Source organism: Phocoena sinus, chromosome 2, assembly GCF_008692025.1.
Source record: "Phocoena sinus isolate mPhoSin1 chromosome 2, mPhoSin1.pri, whole genome shotgun sequence".
Lineage (NCBI taxonomy): Eukaryota > Metazoa > Chordata > Mammalia > Artiodactyla > Phocoenidae > Phocoena > Phocoena sinus.
Window position 1 is genome coordinate 90220436 of NC_045764.1, and position 17076 is coordinate 90237511.

Genomic DNA, 17076 nt, shown 5'->3' on the forward strand with positions numbered 1-17076 from the left:
GTAGAATGTCCCTGAATATGAGTTTGTCTGATGTTTTCTTATGATTAGACTGGAGATTTTTGATTTGGGGTAAGATAACCACAGAGGTGCAAGTATGACTCTTTTAAGGAGCAAGGAAACTTCCCTTCATGACTCACTAGCCAGCCCCTTCCTAAACTAATCACTGGGAATAATGAAATTACCATAATCAGTTTAAACCAATCAGGACTTACCCCTGAGTCACAGAGAAGGATATATACCAAACAAAGGGGGTATAAATGATTATTGAGGGGGCCAGCACCAGTGTGTACTATAGGTAAAAACCCTGAAAGGCAGAGAGAGCCTTTACTTTAAAGAGACTACATTAATGATTAAACATTAAAACAAGTCTATTTCAAAATGGAAGACACTTTTAATTGTCAAATTTACTTCAACACTACCACCACCCAAAGGGATTTTAGACCATTTATAGAAAATAAATCCCTCCTCTCAGCTATTGAGGGAGTAGCAGGAATAAAGGAAACACCTCTGAAAGACAAATTTCATCTACAGTTCATCTAGACCAAGACAACCCTTTCTATTAGCAACTCAAAGCCTCCTCATTAACCCCAGGAACATACACTCACAAGCTCTCCAACGAAGATGCTATAGCTAGTTCAAAATATAAAACTGACATGCAAAGAAGAGGTACAGATTTGTGAGCCAGCTGCATAGAATATTAGCCAAACAATAGTTAAGATACCTGGGGCAACATTTCCCAAACTAGTGTGCTTTGCTACATTCTTCTGTACCATGGTAACAAGTAGGCCATGAAAACAGTAGTCGGTGATCAAATTAACTGACAGAGACTAAGTTAAACAAAATTAAATAGGTTTCTTTACTAATACATTTCTCAGAGCCTTTATATGCTAGCAGGCATTATGAATTCCAAGAGGAGGATATACTGCTTATATTATTTAACATTTCCCTCCAAAAAGAAGGCTTTTCTCCTGACCATCTACAAACAATTTCTAGGACAGCATTCTGTTTAACACCACCTTGAGAAATACTGCTGTAAGGGGAAAGCAAAGGCCCAAGAATAAAGTCCATTACTATTACACTGTTGGAGGGGGGAAAAAAAATCCATCAAAGAATATAGTGAAGAAGGCAGGAAGCAAAGCCGGAGAGTTCAATGATACAGAAGCAAGAAAGGAGATAGTTTCCGAAAAGCTAGAGACAATCAATTACTGAGAAATTAAACAGAATGAGAATAAAAATGTTTTTTTGGATTTGACCAGGAAGACTGACACCTGTGACCTTCAAGAGAATAGCTTCAGAGAAGAGGAGGAAAGAAGGATGGTATACAGAATTTAAAAAATTAGGATGGGGATGAAAAAAGAAATAGATGAAACATTTATAGACCACCCATAACCGGAGTTTAAAAGTGAAAATTTAAAAAGACATTGGTTGGGGCTTCCCTGGTGGCGCAGTGGTTGAGAGTCCGCCTGCCGATGCAGGGGACACGGGTTCATGCCCCGGTCCGGGAGGATCCCATATGCCGCGGAGCGGCTGGGCCCGGGGCCCGTGAGCCATGGCCACTGAGCCTGCGCGTCCGGAGCCTGTGCTCTGCAGCGGGAGAGGCCACAACAGTGAGAGGCCCAAGTACCACAAAAAAAAAAAAAAAAAAAGACATTGGTTGATTGGGAGAAGGGAGTATATGGAAGAATAAAAAAATTTTAGAACAGCGAACACCTACATATGGTTTAAGGTAAAAGTGAAAACCTACTGAAAGAAACTGATAATTACAGTCCAGTAGATGGAAGAAATGGAATCCTGAGTATAAATTACTAAAAAAGACTTATCTTTCTTTCCAGATTGGAGAGAATTTGAATAGTATGCCTAACCATTCCAAGACTGAAGACCTTGTTTTAATACTACAAAATTTCATGGATTTCTGCCTATTCCACCCAACAGAATTTTTCAGTCTATAGAGTTCAGTATGTATTATGTTTGTAAGTTTGCTGAGCTCTTGCTCCTCTCAGAAGCTGTCTCTGTTATGGTGAAGGTGTAGGTCATAGAAAAGCACTTACCTGAGGGCTTCAATCTTCATGAAATAAGAAACAAGGTAGAGGTTGGTGACAATAAGGAAGTTGGAAGCTCAGGAGATTTTAATTTATAATGACTTACTACAAATGATTTTAATATACAAAATAGAAACTTATAATAGGAACACACACAAAAAAGTGTGAAGACTACCAAAAGAGGGTCCAGAAAGAAAGGCATCTACTTATCCCACCCAGAAATTTACTGTGGTAAATCAACAGAAGTTGCATAGGTCATAACAACATAGTTCCCAATATGCTGGTGAGAACAAAGACTATTCAGCGGCGGGTCTAATTACAGTCTAGCTTTAAACTTTTAAAATTTAAACTTAGTATGGCTTTCGAACACCAACCCTAATAGTCAGGCATACAAAATTTCATTTTTATTTCCTTTCAAGATCAATGAGGACAATGACATGAGATTCTGTTGCTTAGAACTTATTTCTAGGTTCTACCTTTTCGGCTAATTTCACTAACCATTCAAACTGAGTACATAATTTTGGATTATCTATGTCCAAGTCACAAGTGGCTCACATATGGCTCCAGAGCCCATCTATCGTAACATTTCCATCACAAAAAAGGCAGTAATATCCGACTCTTTGCTTAATACATAGCCCCATAGAGATGTAAGAAAACTCAGACTGCTTTAAAAAATATATGGTGACCATCATAAGTAGAGGAGGCCCCATCCTTTAAATAAATTAGTTAATAATAATCAGTGTGCACGGAATAAAGGATAAGGTAACACACCAAATCCGGCAGCCTCCAGATTTGTGTATCTGTAAACGTAAGGCGGCCGACCACATAGGCCAGATGATTACTACTGCCAGCTCAGCAGCTGAGCTTGGAGAAGAGGCGGCATCCACGCACAGGCCACTCTTGAGAACCAAAACTTACAGCCAGTTTCATCTGGCAGGGACTGGAAAATGTGGCAGTGATTAAACCGGTTAAAGTCCGACAGAAATAGGGTTGTTAGCGGTAAGGGGAGCCTCCGAGGCTTCAATTCTGGAAGGCATAAGGCAGCCACGGCTGGGCGAACACCCCCACCGCGGAGCTGGAAAAAACTGGGGGTTGAGGGGAGAGGGCTCGTCCTTACCTTGTCATCCTCGCATCTTTTCCCAAGGCCCTCCCTGGCCTGCAGCCGGCTGCTGAGCCGGCCGTAATCGGCCTCTTTCTGGTCAATCTGTTTCTTGTGCGAGTCCACCAAGAGCAGCAGGTCCGAATTGCGCTTCTCCAGGCGCCCGCGAGCCACCTCGGTGCGCTGGACCTGGCCCTGCAGCTCGGCCACCTCCTCCTGAAGCAGGACGTGGCGGGAGGAGATTCTCCAGTAGTTGAAGGCGAGGACCGCGATCACCACCAACAGGACCACCAACACGAAGGAGGGCAGGCGGCCGGCCCGCCTGTTCGCCCCGAAACCCACCATGGGGCCGAACCAGGCTGTACCCCGGTGCCTCGGCGCCGACGCCTGCAGGAAGACGCTCAGGCCGAGGTGGCTGAGTTGCCTGGGGGACACGGCCCCAGGGCCGGCTGAAGCCGGAGGCGGGCCGATTTGCCCGCCCGCGAGCCGGAGAAGGGGGCGGGGCCGCAAGCCGCAGGCCCCTCCCCGCCCCCCCCTTCAAATCCTGCCACAGCGCGTTCCGCAGGCGCTGAACTAGACCCCGCACCAGCTGGGCGGAACCAGGAGAACCCAGCTGCCCGAAACCCAGGTCCAACACTTCAGGGTTAGGGGGCGGGGAAAAGAGCCGGAAGGGGGTGGATTTAACCCTGGCCCCGCCCATTGGCTGGGTCTGGGTCGCCAAGGGGGCCATTTCCTAGTTTCCGCCAACGCCCCCTCTTCTCGCGAGAAAGTGGGCTTTTCTCGCTCTTCTCAGTCTTATCTCGCGAGGGTTATCTCTGTCTGGAAGAGTGTTGTGATGATTTTGGCGGTCTGGGTTAGTACTTGTATACCTGAACTGGAGCCCCTTCGGCTTTTACCTGCTCAATCCCCTTGACCCACGGTCTAGGGAGTGCCTACCATGCCAGGGCCCTCGTGAGTGTTTTTGTTTTTGAGGACATCTGAGGTTGCGACCGCTATGTAAGGAAAACTTAGGTGAGCTGCGGGCAGAATGGGCGACTAGATTTTGTATTTGCTTCAGTAGGTTTTCTTGCTTGTGCTAACGATGTGGAGAGAAAACAATAACCAGATAGAAAAATACCATGAAATTGTGGTGCCCCAAACATTACGGGGGAAAGCAAGAGAAACTAAGTTTTATGACTGAAAGAGGTGGTACCAGCCTGGTCTCCAAGGTTACTGCTTTCACTAATGGAAAGAACTTCAGAATGTATGAGCCCCTGTTCCTAAACTCACTGCTGCTTTTGCCTCGAACTGGGCTTCCAAGTAGAAAGTCCAGAAGCTGCCCACAATGAATGATAACTTATGCTGTTACTGACAGCAAGCACGGTCTGGGTTAGATATAGTAGCTCTCTTACAAATTGTTTTTGCATACTTAGTCTCATCTTATCCTCTCAGCAACACAGTTTTACAGATGAGGAATCCAAGACACAAAGATGTACCAAAAACTTTCTCAAAGTCCCATATCTTGTTTGAGACAGAATTAGGCTTGAATTCGAGTCATTGGTCTCTAACATCATTGCTCTTTGCATTATACCAGGCTAACTGTTGCTATATGTTCGGCATTAATTACAGTGAGGCAGAAAAAGCCCTCACCTCTTTTGTGTTTTCTGCATATTTGTCCTCGCATTAAAGTTTTTTTTTAACATCTTTCGCATAGAAGTTTTAAAAGTTATTTGGCTCTTTCCTGTTTAAGGAGAAGATGGAGTTGCTTTATTTTTCAGACCTCAGGTTCAAGAATGAACATAAACCAACCAAACGCAAGAACTTTGGTATTTTCATTCAAATCAGAGTGGTATGATTTTGAAGTAAGAAGACTTGTTATCTTTGAATAATTATTCTATGTTTCCTGTCCATTTCAAAAATAAAGTTTCTTGCCTAATAGTCCTAGAGTAGCCTGGAAGAATTATTGCACCCTGAAAGAGTGATGATTTCTCTCTCACAAATACAGTAAAAAAAAACACCAAAATTATTAATATTTAGTCCACATCAAACTTGAGCCCTTTGCTCTGGCTTCATAAGATCTAAGAAATCCCCTCCAGTCTCAAAGGACAAGCAGACCTTGGCAAAAGGGAGCAAGGCAAAAATGGGAAATCCTCGTCTATCAATTTCATATTGACTTTGCTTTGCTTAGCCAGCAGTTGAAACTATAAAGTGACGTTAAACTGCTTAAGATGTTTCAGATAATCTTTCCAAAAGTGTTTTCATTTTTATGTGGGATTCTAGCATGTAGAAGTATAATATTATTGTACAAAACACATTCACATACATTTTTTTCATCAGATGCTTAAAAGAACTATTTGGTACCATTATTCCATTTTACAGATGTGGAAGTAACTTGCCCAAAGTCATACATCTAATAAGTGGCAGGGCTGAAGCTTGAAAAACAATCCTCTTTCCACTCCTCCCCCAGGGAGAAAACATTTTTTATCTGTTTTGATGGTTACCTCTTTGAGTTCTTCCCTCTACTAACAAACCCAATCAAGATATCATGAAGACAGTGTATAAGTGCTCTCCTATAGATGGTTCTGGATTAGGCTTTAAACTAATTGAGGTAAAAGTCAATTCCTTAAATCAGATGATCGAGGTTAACAACAACAGTGGTAAGTCATGTTGTTAGCATGTACCTTTGATAGGATGTGATGGAAGTAGCACTCTGTGGTTTTCCTCCCCAAAACTCATAACCCTATCGAATGGAACTCTGGAACTCTGTAGTATTTTTACAGGTTTTCTGTATTTCTAAAAATTAGTTATAAAAGTTCCTATTTGGGGGGATATCTTTTATGATATCAAGTATGGATATAAATATATTCATATAATTGGAAAGGCAGTATAATCACAGATAAATAATGTTTTAAGATTTAATAGAGGACGTCCCTGGTGGCACAGTGGTTAAGAATCCACCTAACAATGTAGGGGACATGGGTTCGAGCCCCTGTCCATGGAAGATCCCACATGCCGTGAAGCACCTAAGCCTGTGCACCACAACTACTGAGCCTGTGCTGTAGAGCCTGTGAGCCACAACTACTGAGCCTGCGTGCCACAACTATTGAAGCCCCCGCGCCTAGAGCCTGTGCTCTGCAGCAAGAGAAGCCACTGCAATGAGAAGCTTGCGCACCACAACAAAGAGGAGCTCCCGCTCAACGCAACTAGAGAAGGTCAGTGCGTGTCAATGAAGACCCAACACAGCAAAAAAAAAAAAAAAAAAACCCTTTCTAAAAAAAAAAACGATTAAATTGAAGCGTAAGAATCTATTACCCAGTGGCAAGTGAGGTTAAATCATAGGAATTTTGCTTTTATATGGAGCTCATTTTCTTGAGCTCAAAACACTGTTTGCCATATATTGTCTTCAATATATGTTGACTCATAAAAAATTTGACTTCCTGGATTTGAGCAGAGGAGTAGTTATTTTATAGCTTATTCTTCAATATTTAGGACATTGAGTAGGACTAGGTTAGAGAAGGTAGCAGCTTGTAGAAATAGAAAATACACAGATGTGTAGGCAAGTTCTTTCCATTGTAAATAAAAATAACCTAAACTGGTTTAAGCAATAAATAAGTAAAATTATATATGTGTGTGTGTGTGTGTGTGTGTGTGTTTGTGGGTGGGTGGGTGGGTGGGTGCACAGATAGATAGATACTAGGGTAATTTACAGTACTATTGGAAGAACACCAGGAACTGGGGTCTTTCTGTTTCCACCCTTTTCTTGGCTTTATTCTCTCCTACTTCAGATGGCCCTTTTCCTTGTAGACAGGAAATGTGGCCCCAGCATCCAAAGGGACACATCCTGCCAGTTCCAAGATCTGAGAAGCAAAGGAGTTCAGTTTTCTAGCTGTCAGTACAAAAATGACCAAGGAAAGGTTCTGGTTGTCCAAGCCTGATCGTGTGCACGCCAGTTGTACTTACCACTGTGCCCAGGGAGCTGGGGGATTATGATTGGCCCAACATAGGGCACTCCTCTATTGCTAGTGGGCAGTCTGATACCAAGAAACAGAAAGAGTTGGGTAGAACTAAACAAATAATGTCGTGGCTTGTGGGATCTTAGTTCCCCAACCAGGGATTGAACCCGGGGCCCCGGCAGTGAAAGCACTGAGTCCTAACCAATGGACCACCAGGGAATTCCCACAGTTTTCTTGACATGTATTACCTCCCTTCCAATTAAGAACAGTGACTGAATAAAGACATGGTGTCACAGGTTGGGTTCCCCAGGAAACAAATTCTGAGATGGAAGTTAGGAAGGTTTTTTTGTTTTTCGGGTTTTTTTTTTTTGCGGTACACGGGCCTCTCACTGTTGTGGCCTCTACCGTTGCGGAGCACAGGCTCCGGACGCGCAGGCTCAGCGACCATGGCTCACGGGCCCAGCCACTCCGCGGCATGTGGGATCTTCCTGGACCGGGGCACAAACCGGTGTACCCTGCATCGGCAGGCGGACTCTCAACCACTGCGCCACCAGGGAAGCCCAGGGAGGTTTTCTAAGGGAGTGTACCTAGGATCACCACCCATAGAAGAGAAGGGAAGGGAAGAGAGGAAAACAGGATGGGCAGAGGGAGAAGCTGGGCTGCTATAAAGTCTCAGTGAAAACCTCAGCCAACTCCCTGAAGAGCACTGGAGCTGGGATGTCCCTTCAGAGCTGTCCTGCGTTGGAGGGGTCCAGACCTTTATACCCCCAGATCAACCAGGTTTTGGATGGCTAGGGGGAAAAGTCACAGTCACAGGAAGTGGTATGATGTCATGCATGGAGATAGATGCTATGATGTGCCACTCAGATCCCATTTCAGGAATGAAGGACTTTTTTCCCCAGCTGCTGGGAGTGCTGTCAACAGATAGCCCTCAGCTATCAGCCCACTTCAGAATTACCTCAGCTGAAAAGGGTTACCTTGTGAAAAGAATGCCCCCTTCCCATGGCAGCCAGTACTAGTCAAGAGAAAACACAGTCAAGTTACTTCCCTATGTCAAACCCATTTCCTACAGTTGTATAGCAAGAGGCAGTATACTGTAAGGGGTAATATGGGCTCTGGAGTAAGAATGTGTGAATTAAAAGTCTCTCTTTGCCTCTTAATAAGTTTGTAACATCAAGCCAGCTACTTAAACTCAGAACCTCAGTGTTCTCATTTCCAAAATGGCCTATCAGTTAGGATAAAGTTTGGCTCCATTGAAGGGAAAAAAAATAATAACTTAAACAAGATAGGGTTTTCTCCTTTCTCACATAAAATAAATTGAGAAGCAGGCCATCTGGAACTGGTATGGCAGGCTCTTTCCAACTCAGTGCTCTGTCATCCCTACAGTATGGACCTCATCTTCACTTCCAGACATGACATTCTTGGTCCAGGAAGCAGGAAGGAGAAAGGGTATGCCCTTCTCCAACTATTAAGAAGACTTCTCCAAATGTACATTTCCACTTCTCATTGCTCTGAAGCTAGTCACACAGTCACCACCCTGAGACCAAGGAGGCAAGGAAATATATCTTACAGCAGCAATGTCCTCATTTGAAAATTAGGGTCTTTTAGTGAAGGAAAAGGGAAGAAAAAGTATAAGGAAGCAAAAACAAACTGTCACAAAGGGGGGTAATCATAATTCTTATTTCATATGGTTGTTGTGTGAACTAAATGAGTTAATACATGTGCAGTACTTGGAACAGGCACTTAGCAAGTATTCAATAAATGTTGCTACTACTGCTGCTGTTACTAGAGCAGTGGTCCTCAGTTTGTGGTGGGGGCATGAATGAATCTATACGTTCACTAACCTTTGTCTATATATTGAATAAATAATTTCTACAAAATCTAACTACTTTTTTAAAAAGAATCTGAGATGATATTGTGATGAATAAAATAAAAACTTATTTAAAATTACTAGTGACTTCATAAACTTTTCCATTATATATTTTCTTAATCAGTGAACACTGAAGGTATAATTACTGTCACATGAGTATCTGTACAGTTTCTGACATTAAAAAAGAAGTTCTTAGAGTCAAAATATTGGTAATTTCGGGACTAAAGGGCCGTGGTTTTGGTAGGACTGCAACCCAGCATCTATCAGCCTTTCCAGCCTTATTTTTTTCCCTATATCTCATGCCCTAGCTCTAAGGATATCCTGTTTTTCATGCTATCTTATGTCTCTGATGCTTTGTTTGACTATTTCATATTGGAAACCTTCCGTAACTTTCTTTTTTCACTACGATTTATTCATTAATTTCTTCATTATTAATAACAATGTTACAAATATCTCAGATACCCATGTGATCACAATTATATTATTACTATAATAGTTGATTAAGAAAATACTTAATTGAAAAGTTTATTATGAAGTGAGTAATGCTTGTTTTTTTTAATTGAAGTATAGTTGATTTACAGTATTGTGTTGGTTTAAGGTACACAGCAAAGTGATTCAATTATATCAATATATGTATTTCAGATTATATTACATTATAGGTTATTACAAGATATTGGATGTAATTCCCTGTGTTATACAGTAAATCCTTATTGCTTATTTATTTGATGTATAGTAGTTTGTATCTATTAATCCCATACTCCTAATTTGTCCCTCCTTTCCTCTCCACTTTGGTAACCATAAATTTGCTTTCTATAAGTCTTTGTTTTATATATAGATTCATTTGTATTATTTTTAAATTCCACATATAAATGATATCATATAGTGTTTGTCTTTCTGTCTGACTTCACTAAGTATAATATTCCCTAGGTCCAACCATGTTGCTGAAAATGGCAATATTTCATTTTTTATGGCTGAGTAATATTCCATTGTATACATACACATATATATACCACATCTTCTTAAGCCAATGATCTGTTGATGGGCACTTGGTTTGATTCCATGTCTTGGCTATTGTAAATAGTGCTGCTGTGAACATTGGGGTGCGCATTTCTTTTCAAATTAGAGTTTTTAATTTTTCCAGATATATATCCAGGGGTGGGATTGCTGGATCATACAGTAGCTCTATTTTTAGTTTTTTAAGGAACTTCATACTATTTTCCATAGTGGCTGCACTAATATACATTCCCACCAACAGTATACAAGGGTTCTCTTTCTCCATACCCTCTCCAGCATTTATTATTTGTAGACTTTTTGATGATAGCCATTTTGGCTGGTGTGAGGTCATACCTCATTGTGGTTTTGATTTGTATTTCTCTAATAATTAGCAAAGTTGAGCATCTTTTCATGTGCCTGGTGGCCATCTGTATGTCTTCTTTGGAAAAGTGTCTATTTAGATCTTCTGCCTATTTTTTGATTGGGTTGTTTGTTTTTTTGATACTGAGTTGTGTGAGCTGTTTGTATATTTTGGATATTAACCTCTTGTCAGTTGCATCATTTGCAAATATTTTTTCCAATACTGTAGGTTGTCTTTTCATTTTGTTGATGATTTCCTTTGCTGTACAAAATCTTTTAAGTTTGAATAGGCCCCATTTGTTATTTTTGATTTTATTTATTTATTTGCTCTGGGAGACTGATCTAAGAAAATATTTCTATGATTTGCATCAGAGAATGTTTTGCCTATGTTCTCTTCTAGGAGTTTTATGGTGTCATGTTTTATATTTTGATCTTTAAACCATTTTTTTTTTTTTTTTTTTTTTTTTTTTGCGGTACGTGGACCTCTCACTGTTGTGGCCTCTCCCGTGGCGGAGCACAGGCTCCGGACACGCAGGCTCAGCGGCCATGGCTCACGGGCCCAGCCGCTCCGTGGCATGTGGGATCTTCCCAGACTGGGGCACGAACCCGTGTCCCCTGCATCGGCAGGCGGACCCTCAACCACTGCGCCACCAGGGAAGCCCCCTTTTAAACCATTTTGAGTTTATTTTTATATATGGTCTGAAGAAGTGTTCTAATTTAATTGATTTACGTGCAGCTATCCAGCTTTTCCAACACCACTTGTTGAAGAGATGGTCTTTTCTCCATTGTATATTCTTGCCTCCTTTGTCGTAGATTAATTGACGATAGGTGCATAGGTTTATTTCTGGGCCTTCTATTCTTTTCCATTGATCCATATGTCTGTTTTTTATGCCAATACCACACTGTTTTGATTACTGCAGCTTTGTAGTATAGTCTAAAGTCTAGAAGGGTTATCCCTCCAGCTTTGTTCTTTTTCCTTAGGATTGCTTTGGCAATTCTGGGCCTTTTGTGGTTCCATATAAATTTTAGGATTGTTTGTTCCAGTTCTGTGAAAAATGTCATGGGTATTTTGATAGGGATTGCATTAAATCTGTAGGTTGCTTTGGGTAGTATGGCTTTTTTTTTTTTTTTTGGCTATGTTGGGTCTTCACTGCTGCACACGGGCTTTCTCTAGTTGTGGAGAGTGGGGGCTTCTTCATTGTGGTGCGCATGCTTCTCGTTGCAGTGGCTTCTCTTGCTGCAGAGCACAGGCTCTAGGCGCACGGGCTTCAGTAGTTGTGGCATGTGGGCTCAGTAGTTGTGGCTTGTGGGCTGTAGAGTGAGGCTCAGTAGTTGTGCATGGGCTTAGTTGCTCCACGGCATGTGGGGTCTTCCCGGACCAGAGCTCAAACCCGTGTCCCCTGCATTGGCAGGCAGATTCTTAATCATTGCACCACCAGGGAAGTCCCAATATGGCTATTTTAACAATATTAATTCTTCCTAATCCAAAAGCCTGGAATTAAATGAAAAATTTTAAACTTCACTATTGTGGCACCTTGTTATTGGAATCCTACTTTGTTCAAGGCTTTATATCATAAAATGTGCATTAATTAAAATTGACTAATTAATTAATTAAATATTATTTGAGTGCCTGCTGTGTACCAGATAGTGTTGCAGGTAGGAGGAGTTGCAGAGCATACAGCAGAGACAGAAATGTCCTCCTGAATCTTTCAGTCTCTTCTTCCTTTACCAATACCCAACAAGGAAACTACTCAGTCTACCTCCTTTAAAACACCTCCTTTTGACACCTCCTTTTGACACCTCCTATGCCTTGCTGCTCCCAAGTAGAAATGACCATTATCTTATTGTGCCTCCACGATGTTCTTTAGATTTCTACCATAGCAGTTTATTTTTCTGTGACATATCTGCCTCCTACTAGACTTTAGTAGGTGTTTTTCTGAAGGACCATATTAACTGATAGTATGGAGTAGGCTGTGATTTTGTTTTGACCTCACATCATTAGGCTTTCTTCCCCTTCTCCAATGACTACTCACTTCTTTCTTCCCAGTTTCTTTGGATTTGTCTAAAACACTTTCTGAATACTCTCTTAACCATTTCACCTTTTAAAAAAATATTCTGGAATTATGGAATTTTAGAACAGGAAGAGATTTTAGAGACTACCTGATTTAAAATTTCCAGTTTATACGTGAAGATGAAAATCCAGAGAAGTAGTGTGACTTGCTCAAAATCATTCTAATGGTTAAAGACCAACCTCGGATTAGAATCCAAGCTTTCTTCAAGATCTAGTATAAATCTTCTCTCTCTCTCGCTCTGAGATCTTCAAGTTCCAGCTCAGCTCATGTCTTTCTCTTCTGAATTATGCACTAATTGTCCACAAACTGCATCACTTTGGCAATAATCATTTAACCTTACATTGTTACTCTACTCTTTCACATTGGTGTATCTTGCCTGGCCAGTTAGCTATGAACTCCAAAAAGCACACATTTTGTCACTTTTATTTTCTCTCTTCTTAGCAGGTAGCACAGTAGATAGTAGACACATAGTAGGAATTCAGTAAATATTTTTACTAATTAATCACCACTTCTCACATACCTTTCCAAAATATAGTGGGTCTTGTTCCTTAACATTTCGCTTCTATTTCCTTTGTAATTTTTAAAAACCAGACTTAGATTCTCGGCAACCAATGAAAAGACAGTCATGCCTCGGCTCAGTATGCTGCAATGTATTTTTTTCTGGACTTGGCAGAAAACCCAAGGTTTCTGCCCTATGTTTTTTTTGTTTTTACTGCATTTCATCTAATCTTCTAGCTCTTGGTGGCTTTCTCTGCTAGACATTGTTCTGTAATGACCCAATTAAATATGGCCCCATTTAATGTAGTGGAACCTTATGTGGGGCTAATTTCAAGTGATCATCCTGTAATTTTCCAAACCTTTATTTGTTAATTTTGGTTCCCTGAAACAGTGTACTTGCTGCTGATGCTAGTATGGCACCACAATAAATCCTCTTGCACTGATGTTCAGGCAGAAGACACAGCTGTGAGGAGAGCTAGTCATGTGTCATATAGTGCCCTTTAAGGGATCCTTGTTTATCCGTTGTCTGAGCTTTAAGTAGAAGCTAAAAGCTTTTTTTTTAAACCTACATAATTTTTCACTGAATCTGTTAGTTTCAGCATGTTGTTTGTGTTGTTTTCAGCAGTCCAGTCCCCTGATCTATATCAAGTAAACATGATGATGGATTGAACTCACTTCGCTGTTCCTGTTCAGGTACTATTTTGATTTGTCAGTATCTTGGAGAGGTAGCACATGACATCCCAAGACAGAACAGAAGCCAGTGTTTGCAAAAGAACACATTTTTCAGCACAGTAGTATAGTAACTTTGAAATACTAATATGTTTTGAAATATGTCTGTGAACACTTTCTTATTAACATTATATCAGTGTACACAGTGTTCTTTCTTTTGACATCTGGGCATTATTAGGCTTATTTAAAATCTATATTAAAAATCATTGGTATTTTAAAGAAAATCTGTTCATTTCCATAGCAAAGTAACTTATGTCAAATGATATGTGATTAGATGACGCCCTGTGTACCCTGTGCTATTTCATGCCTTCGTGCCTTGAACGCACACCCTTCTCATTCTCTTCCCTTGAAAGCACTCCCTTCTCATTCTCTAAGCCTTTTGTGATCCTGTTTGAATGTCTCTTCCCCAACGATTTCTTCCTTGTGTCCTGCTACACCTAACATACATGATATTACACTTATTATACCTCTATTACAGCTATTAGTTTACATATTTATCATCTTGTTAGACTTTGAGATCCTTAAAGATGAGAATTTTGTCCTGTTTATCTTTCCATCATCTAGTGCTGTGTCTCACATATATTATGTTTAATGAATGAATGAAAAAGATTTATTCCCTCTGGATGTAGTTGGCTCATCCTTAGTCACTCTACCACATATAAGGAAAATCCTAAAAGTCTAAATTTTTCTTGTTTTTTTTTAAGAATGGAAATAATTTAATATTTTCTCTTCATAAAAATGAAAAAAATTTAGTAGTTTACCTTCCTGTTTCTGAAAGTAATGCATGCTCAAAACAACAGCAAATCAGATAATCAGAAAGGAAAAACAAAAAGTGAAAATTGCCCACAATTCCACCCATCCAAATGTAACCACTACTAACATTTTAGTATAGATCTTTCCTGATTTTTTTCTGTCTACATACATACACACACAAAATATTAAACAAAATTTTTGTGACCTACTTTTTCACTTAAAAATACCTTGGAAGCAACTTTCCATGTTAATCAAATTAGCACTACATATTCACTTTTTTTTTTTGTTTACGTCTTGTCTTTTTAAGCAAATGAATACTTTTATTAACATGATAAATTTTTTTTTAAACACACGGTAGGGTTTTGACCTCAAATACTTGTCAGGTCTGCTACTGAAATGAACTTACAGCTAGACAACTTATGAATCTTGAAGAAACCTCGTCCCTGTTCTGTTTAGGGTCCAAAACAGACAGCCCTTGCTTTTCTTCCCCAGACCCTCAAAGGCCTTTGCAAATATCTCTTTCATTTTATGTCCAGAATCCCCTGAAATGCATCAGGGTATTACATCGATTATATAGAATACCAAGATCTATCTTGTCTCCTATTCTAGGTTCCATGTCACATAAAGCTAAGTTAGGTTGTCCAAACAATATGACCAGACAGGTTACATCAATGTGCCACATAAAACTTAAAATTTGAACAAAATACATCTCTCCTCCTTTGTTCTCACGGAGAAATTAAAGTTCCCAAATACAGTACCATCCTTCAGCCCTTCTTCTGATTCATCAGTCCTAGCCAGATCAGTCCCATTCACATTCCCAGTTGAAGTCTGATCCCTTCTTCAGCTTCTTTAGCAATCACTAAAGAAGGAGTCGTCTTCTAGAAATAATGCAGTCGTCTTCTAGAAATAATGCAGCTCCTTCAGCACCTTCAGGGCTGGAGAACTCCAACTCTGAGTCTCTTCTGTTACACACAGACCTGAAGTTCCAGGGAGCTATCAGGTCACACAATAAAGAGCAAAGCACCTCAAAATTTTAGGTTAGAAATAACGAAAGCCCAGGAACAAATGTGACTGCTGCAAGAGCTTACAATCTAGACCCTAATTCTTGTGAGAGCATTTTCCAAATAAAAGTTACCTCCCCAAAGAAAAACATTTAACAGTCAAAACTCACATTGAGGTCATTAACCACAGAACATAGCAGAAACATGGTGTAAGTGAGGACAGAGCGTAGACAGAGAAAAAAAGAGAAAACAAAAGGCTCTCTGGTTTCAGCTTCTCCAGGGTGTCAACCAACCTCCATCAGTTGACCAGAATCCATTGGCTGTAAACGGCTGACCCTCCTTCAGGACGACTCGCTCTTCTCTATCCCCCAGAGCAGCTCCACCAGCACCTCTGCCATCATCGCGATCTCCTTGGCCTTCTCCTCCGCCTTCTTGCACCGTTTGGTCCCTCTGCCCTCGACTCCGTTGTCCGCGTTGTGCGATGGTTGAGTGTGCTCTCCTCTGAGGCCTCCACCTGCATCTTGATCTGAATGAGCATACTATCCATCTCCCACAGCTTGCTCCCGTTCTGCAGGTAGGCTCTCCCGTGCTCGCGGGTGAGCGCCGCGATGTCCTCGCGCATCTCGTTGATGACCGGGAGCAGGAACTGCTCAAAGTCCTCCTCGGGCTCCATCACCTCCACCTCCTCCGGCTCTGCCAGCTCCGCGATGTCCAAGGACCGCATCTTCCCAGCTATTCCGGAACCGCAGGATGCAAATCGGGCGCAAAGAAGCAGAGGACCTACATATTCACTTTTGGTAAATGCATAGAAAGGTATATTTTATTTTCTTTAACCAGTCCCTATAGATGGACACCAAGTTTTTTAGGTAGATTCTTACGGTTGCATAGAACAAATACCACTCTTCCAAGACATTTAAAAAATATAAATAAGACCCTTTTCTCAAGGAAAAGGAGGGTGTATTATAAGGATGTATATAGATTGGAAGTAGAACCAGAAGTGCATCTATCAGGAATAGAGCTCTAGGAGCCACCTTCTCTTTCCGGTGCCTCTATCTTTCTTTTCCCCATATTTCCCTAATAGTCCCTTCTTCCTCAGAGTGTTTGCTTCCTCTAGACATCCACTGGCACTCCAGACTCTTAATGTATGCCATTTCTTCAGCTTCTGTTCCTGCTTCTCAATCTGTAGAAGTTCAAATATTTTCATCCCACACCCAAAGGATGGTCTTGTACATGCACTCCACTTTGGATCCCCTGGTGTAGAGACTAGAAAAAGAAGTGGCAAGAGATGAAGATGAAGAGATAAGTGAGGGCCAAATTATGGAGAAGTTCATATTAAGGGGTCTGGATTTTTACCTAAGAGTAATAAGAAGCCATGAAAAAGTTTTAAGAGAGAGTGATGCAATCAGATTTATGATTTAGAAAGACTTTTCCAGCCAAGTGTGATTGTGCCTCAAGTATATAGATGGTATACAGAGGGCCAGTTAGGAGACTGTTGCGATAATTCAGGTGAGAAATGATAGAGTCAGGGAAACAGTTTTTAATTTCGGCCACTGGATCACTCCTGGGCCATTCACTGAAATAGAGAACCCTGGAGAAATAGTCAGAAGTTTCTTTGTAAATTAACTTGCAGCCATTTTTATAGCTGCAGAAATCTTTCCAGCTGTAGAGAAAACTGCACATTGCTTCACTACCTCCTTGAAGATCTTCACCTGACAACCTCAGATCTTTCT

At 40.9% G+C, this 17076-nt stretch overlaps 1 protein-coding gene and 1 pseudogene across 4 annotated transcripts in view; both read right to left on the bottom strand.

Moving 5' to 3' along the window:
- Positions 1-3791, bottom strand: part of GOLM2 (golgi membrane protein 2) — a 117959-nt gene extending 114168 nt beyond the window's left edge. The window contains exon 1 of one of the 4 annotated variants that reach the window (XM_032623676.1): positions 3157-3791. In XM_032623676.1, the coding sequence (XP_032479567.1) occupies positions 3157-3483 (327 nt within the window). In that variant the 5' untranslated portion in view covers positions 3484-3791. The remainder of the gene's footprint in view (positions 1-3156) is intronic. The other 3 variants (XM_032623674.1, XM_032623675.1, XM_032623677.1) reach the window with 3 other exon arrangements.
- An 11778-nt stretch (positions 3792-15569) lies between these two features.
- LOC116749630 lies at positions 15570-16070 on the bottom strand (annotated as a pseudogene).
- Between the last annotated feature and the right edge of the window lie 1006 nt (positions 16071-17076).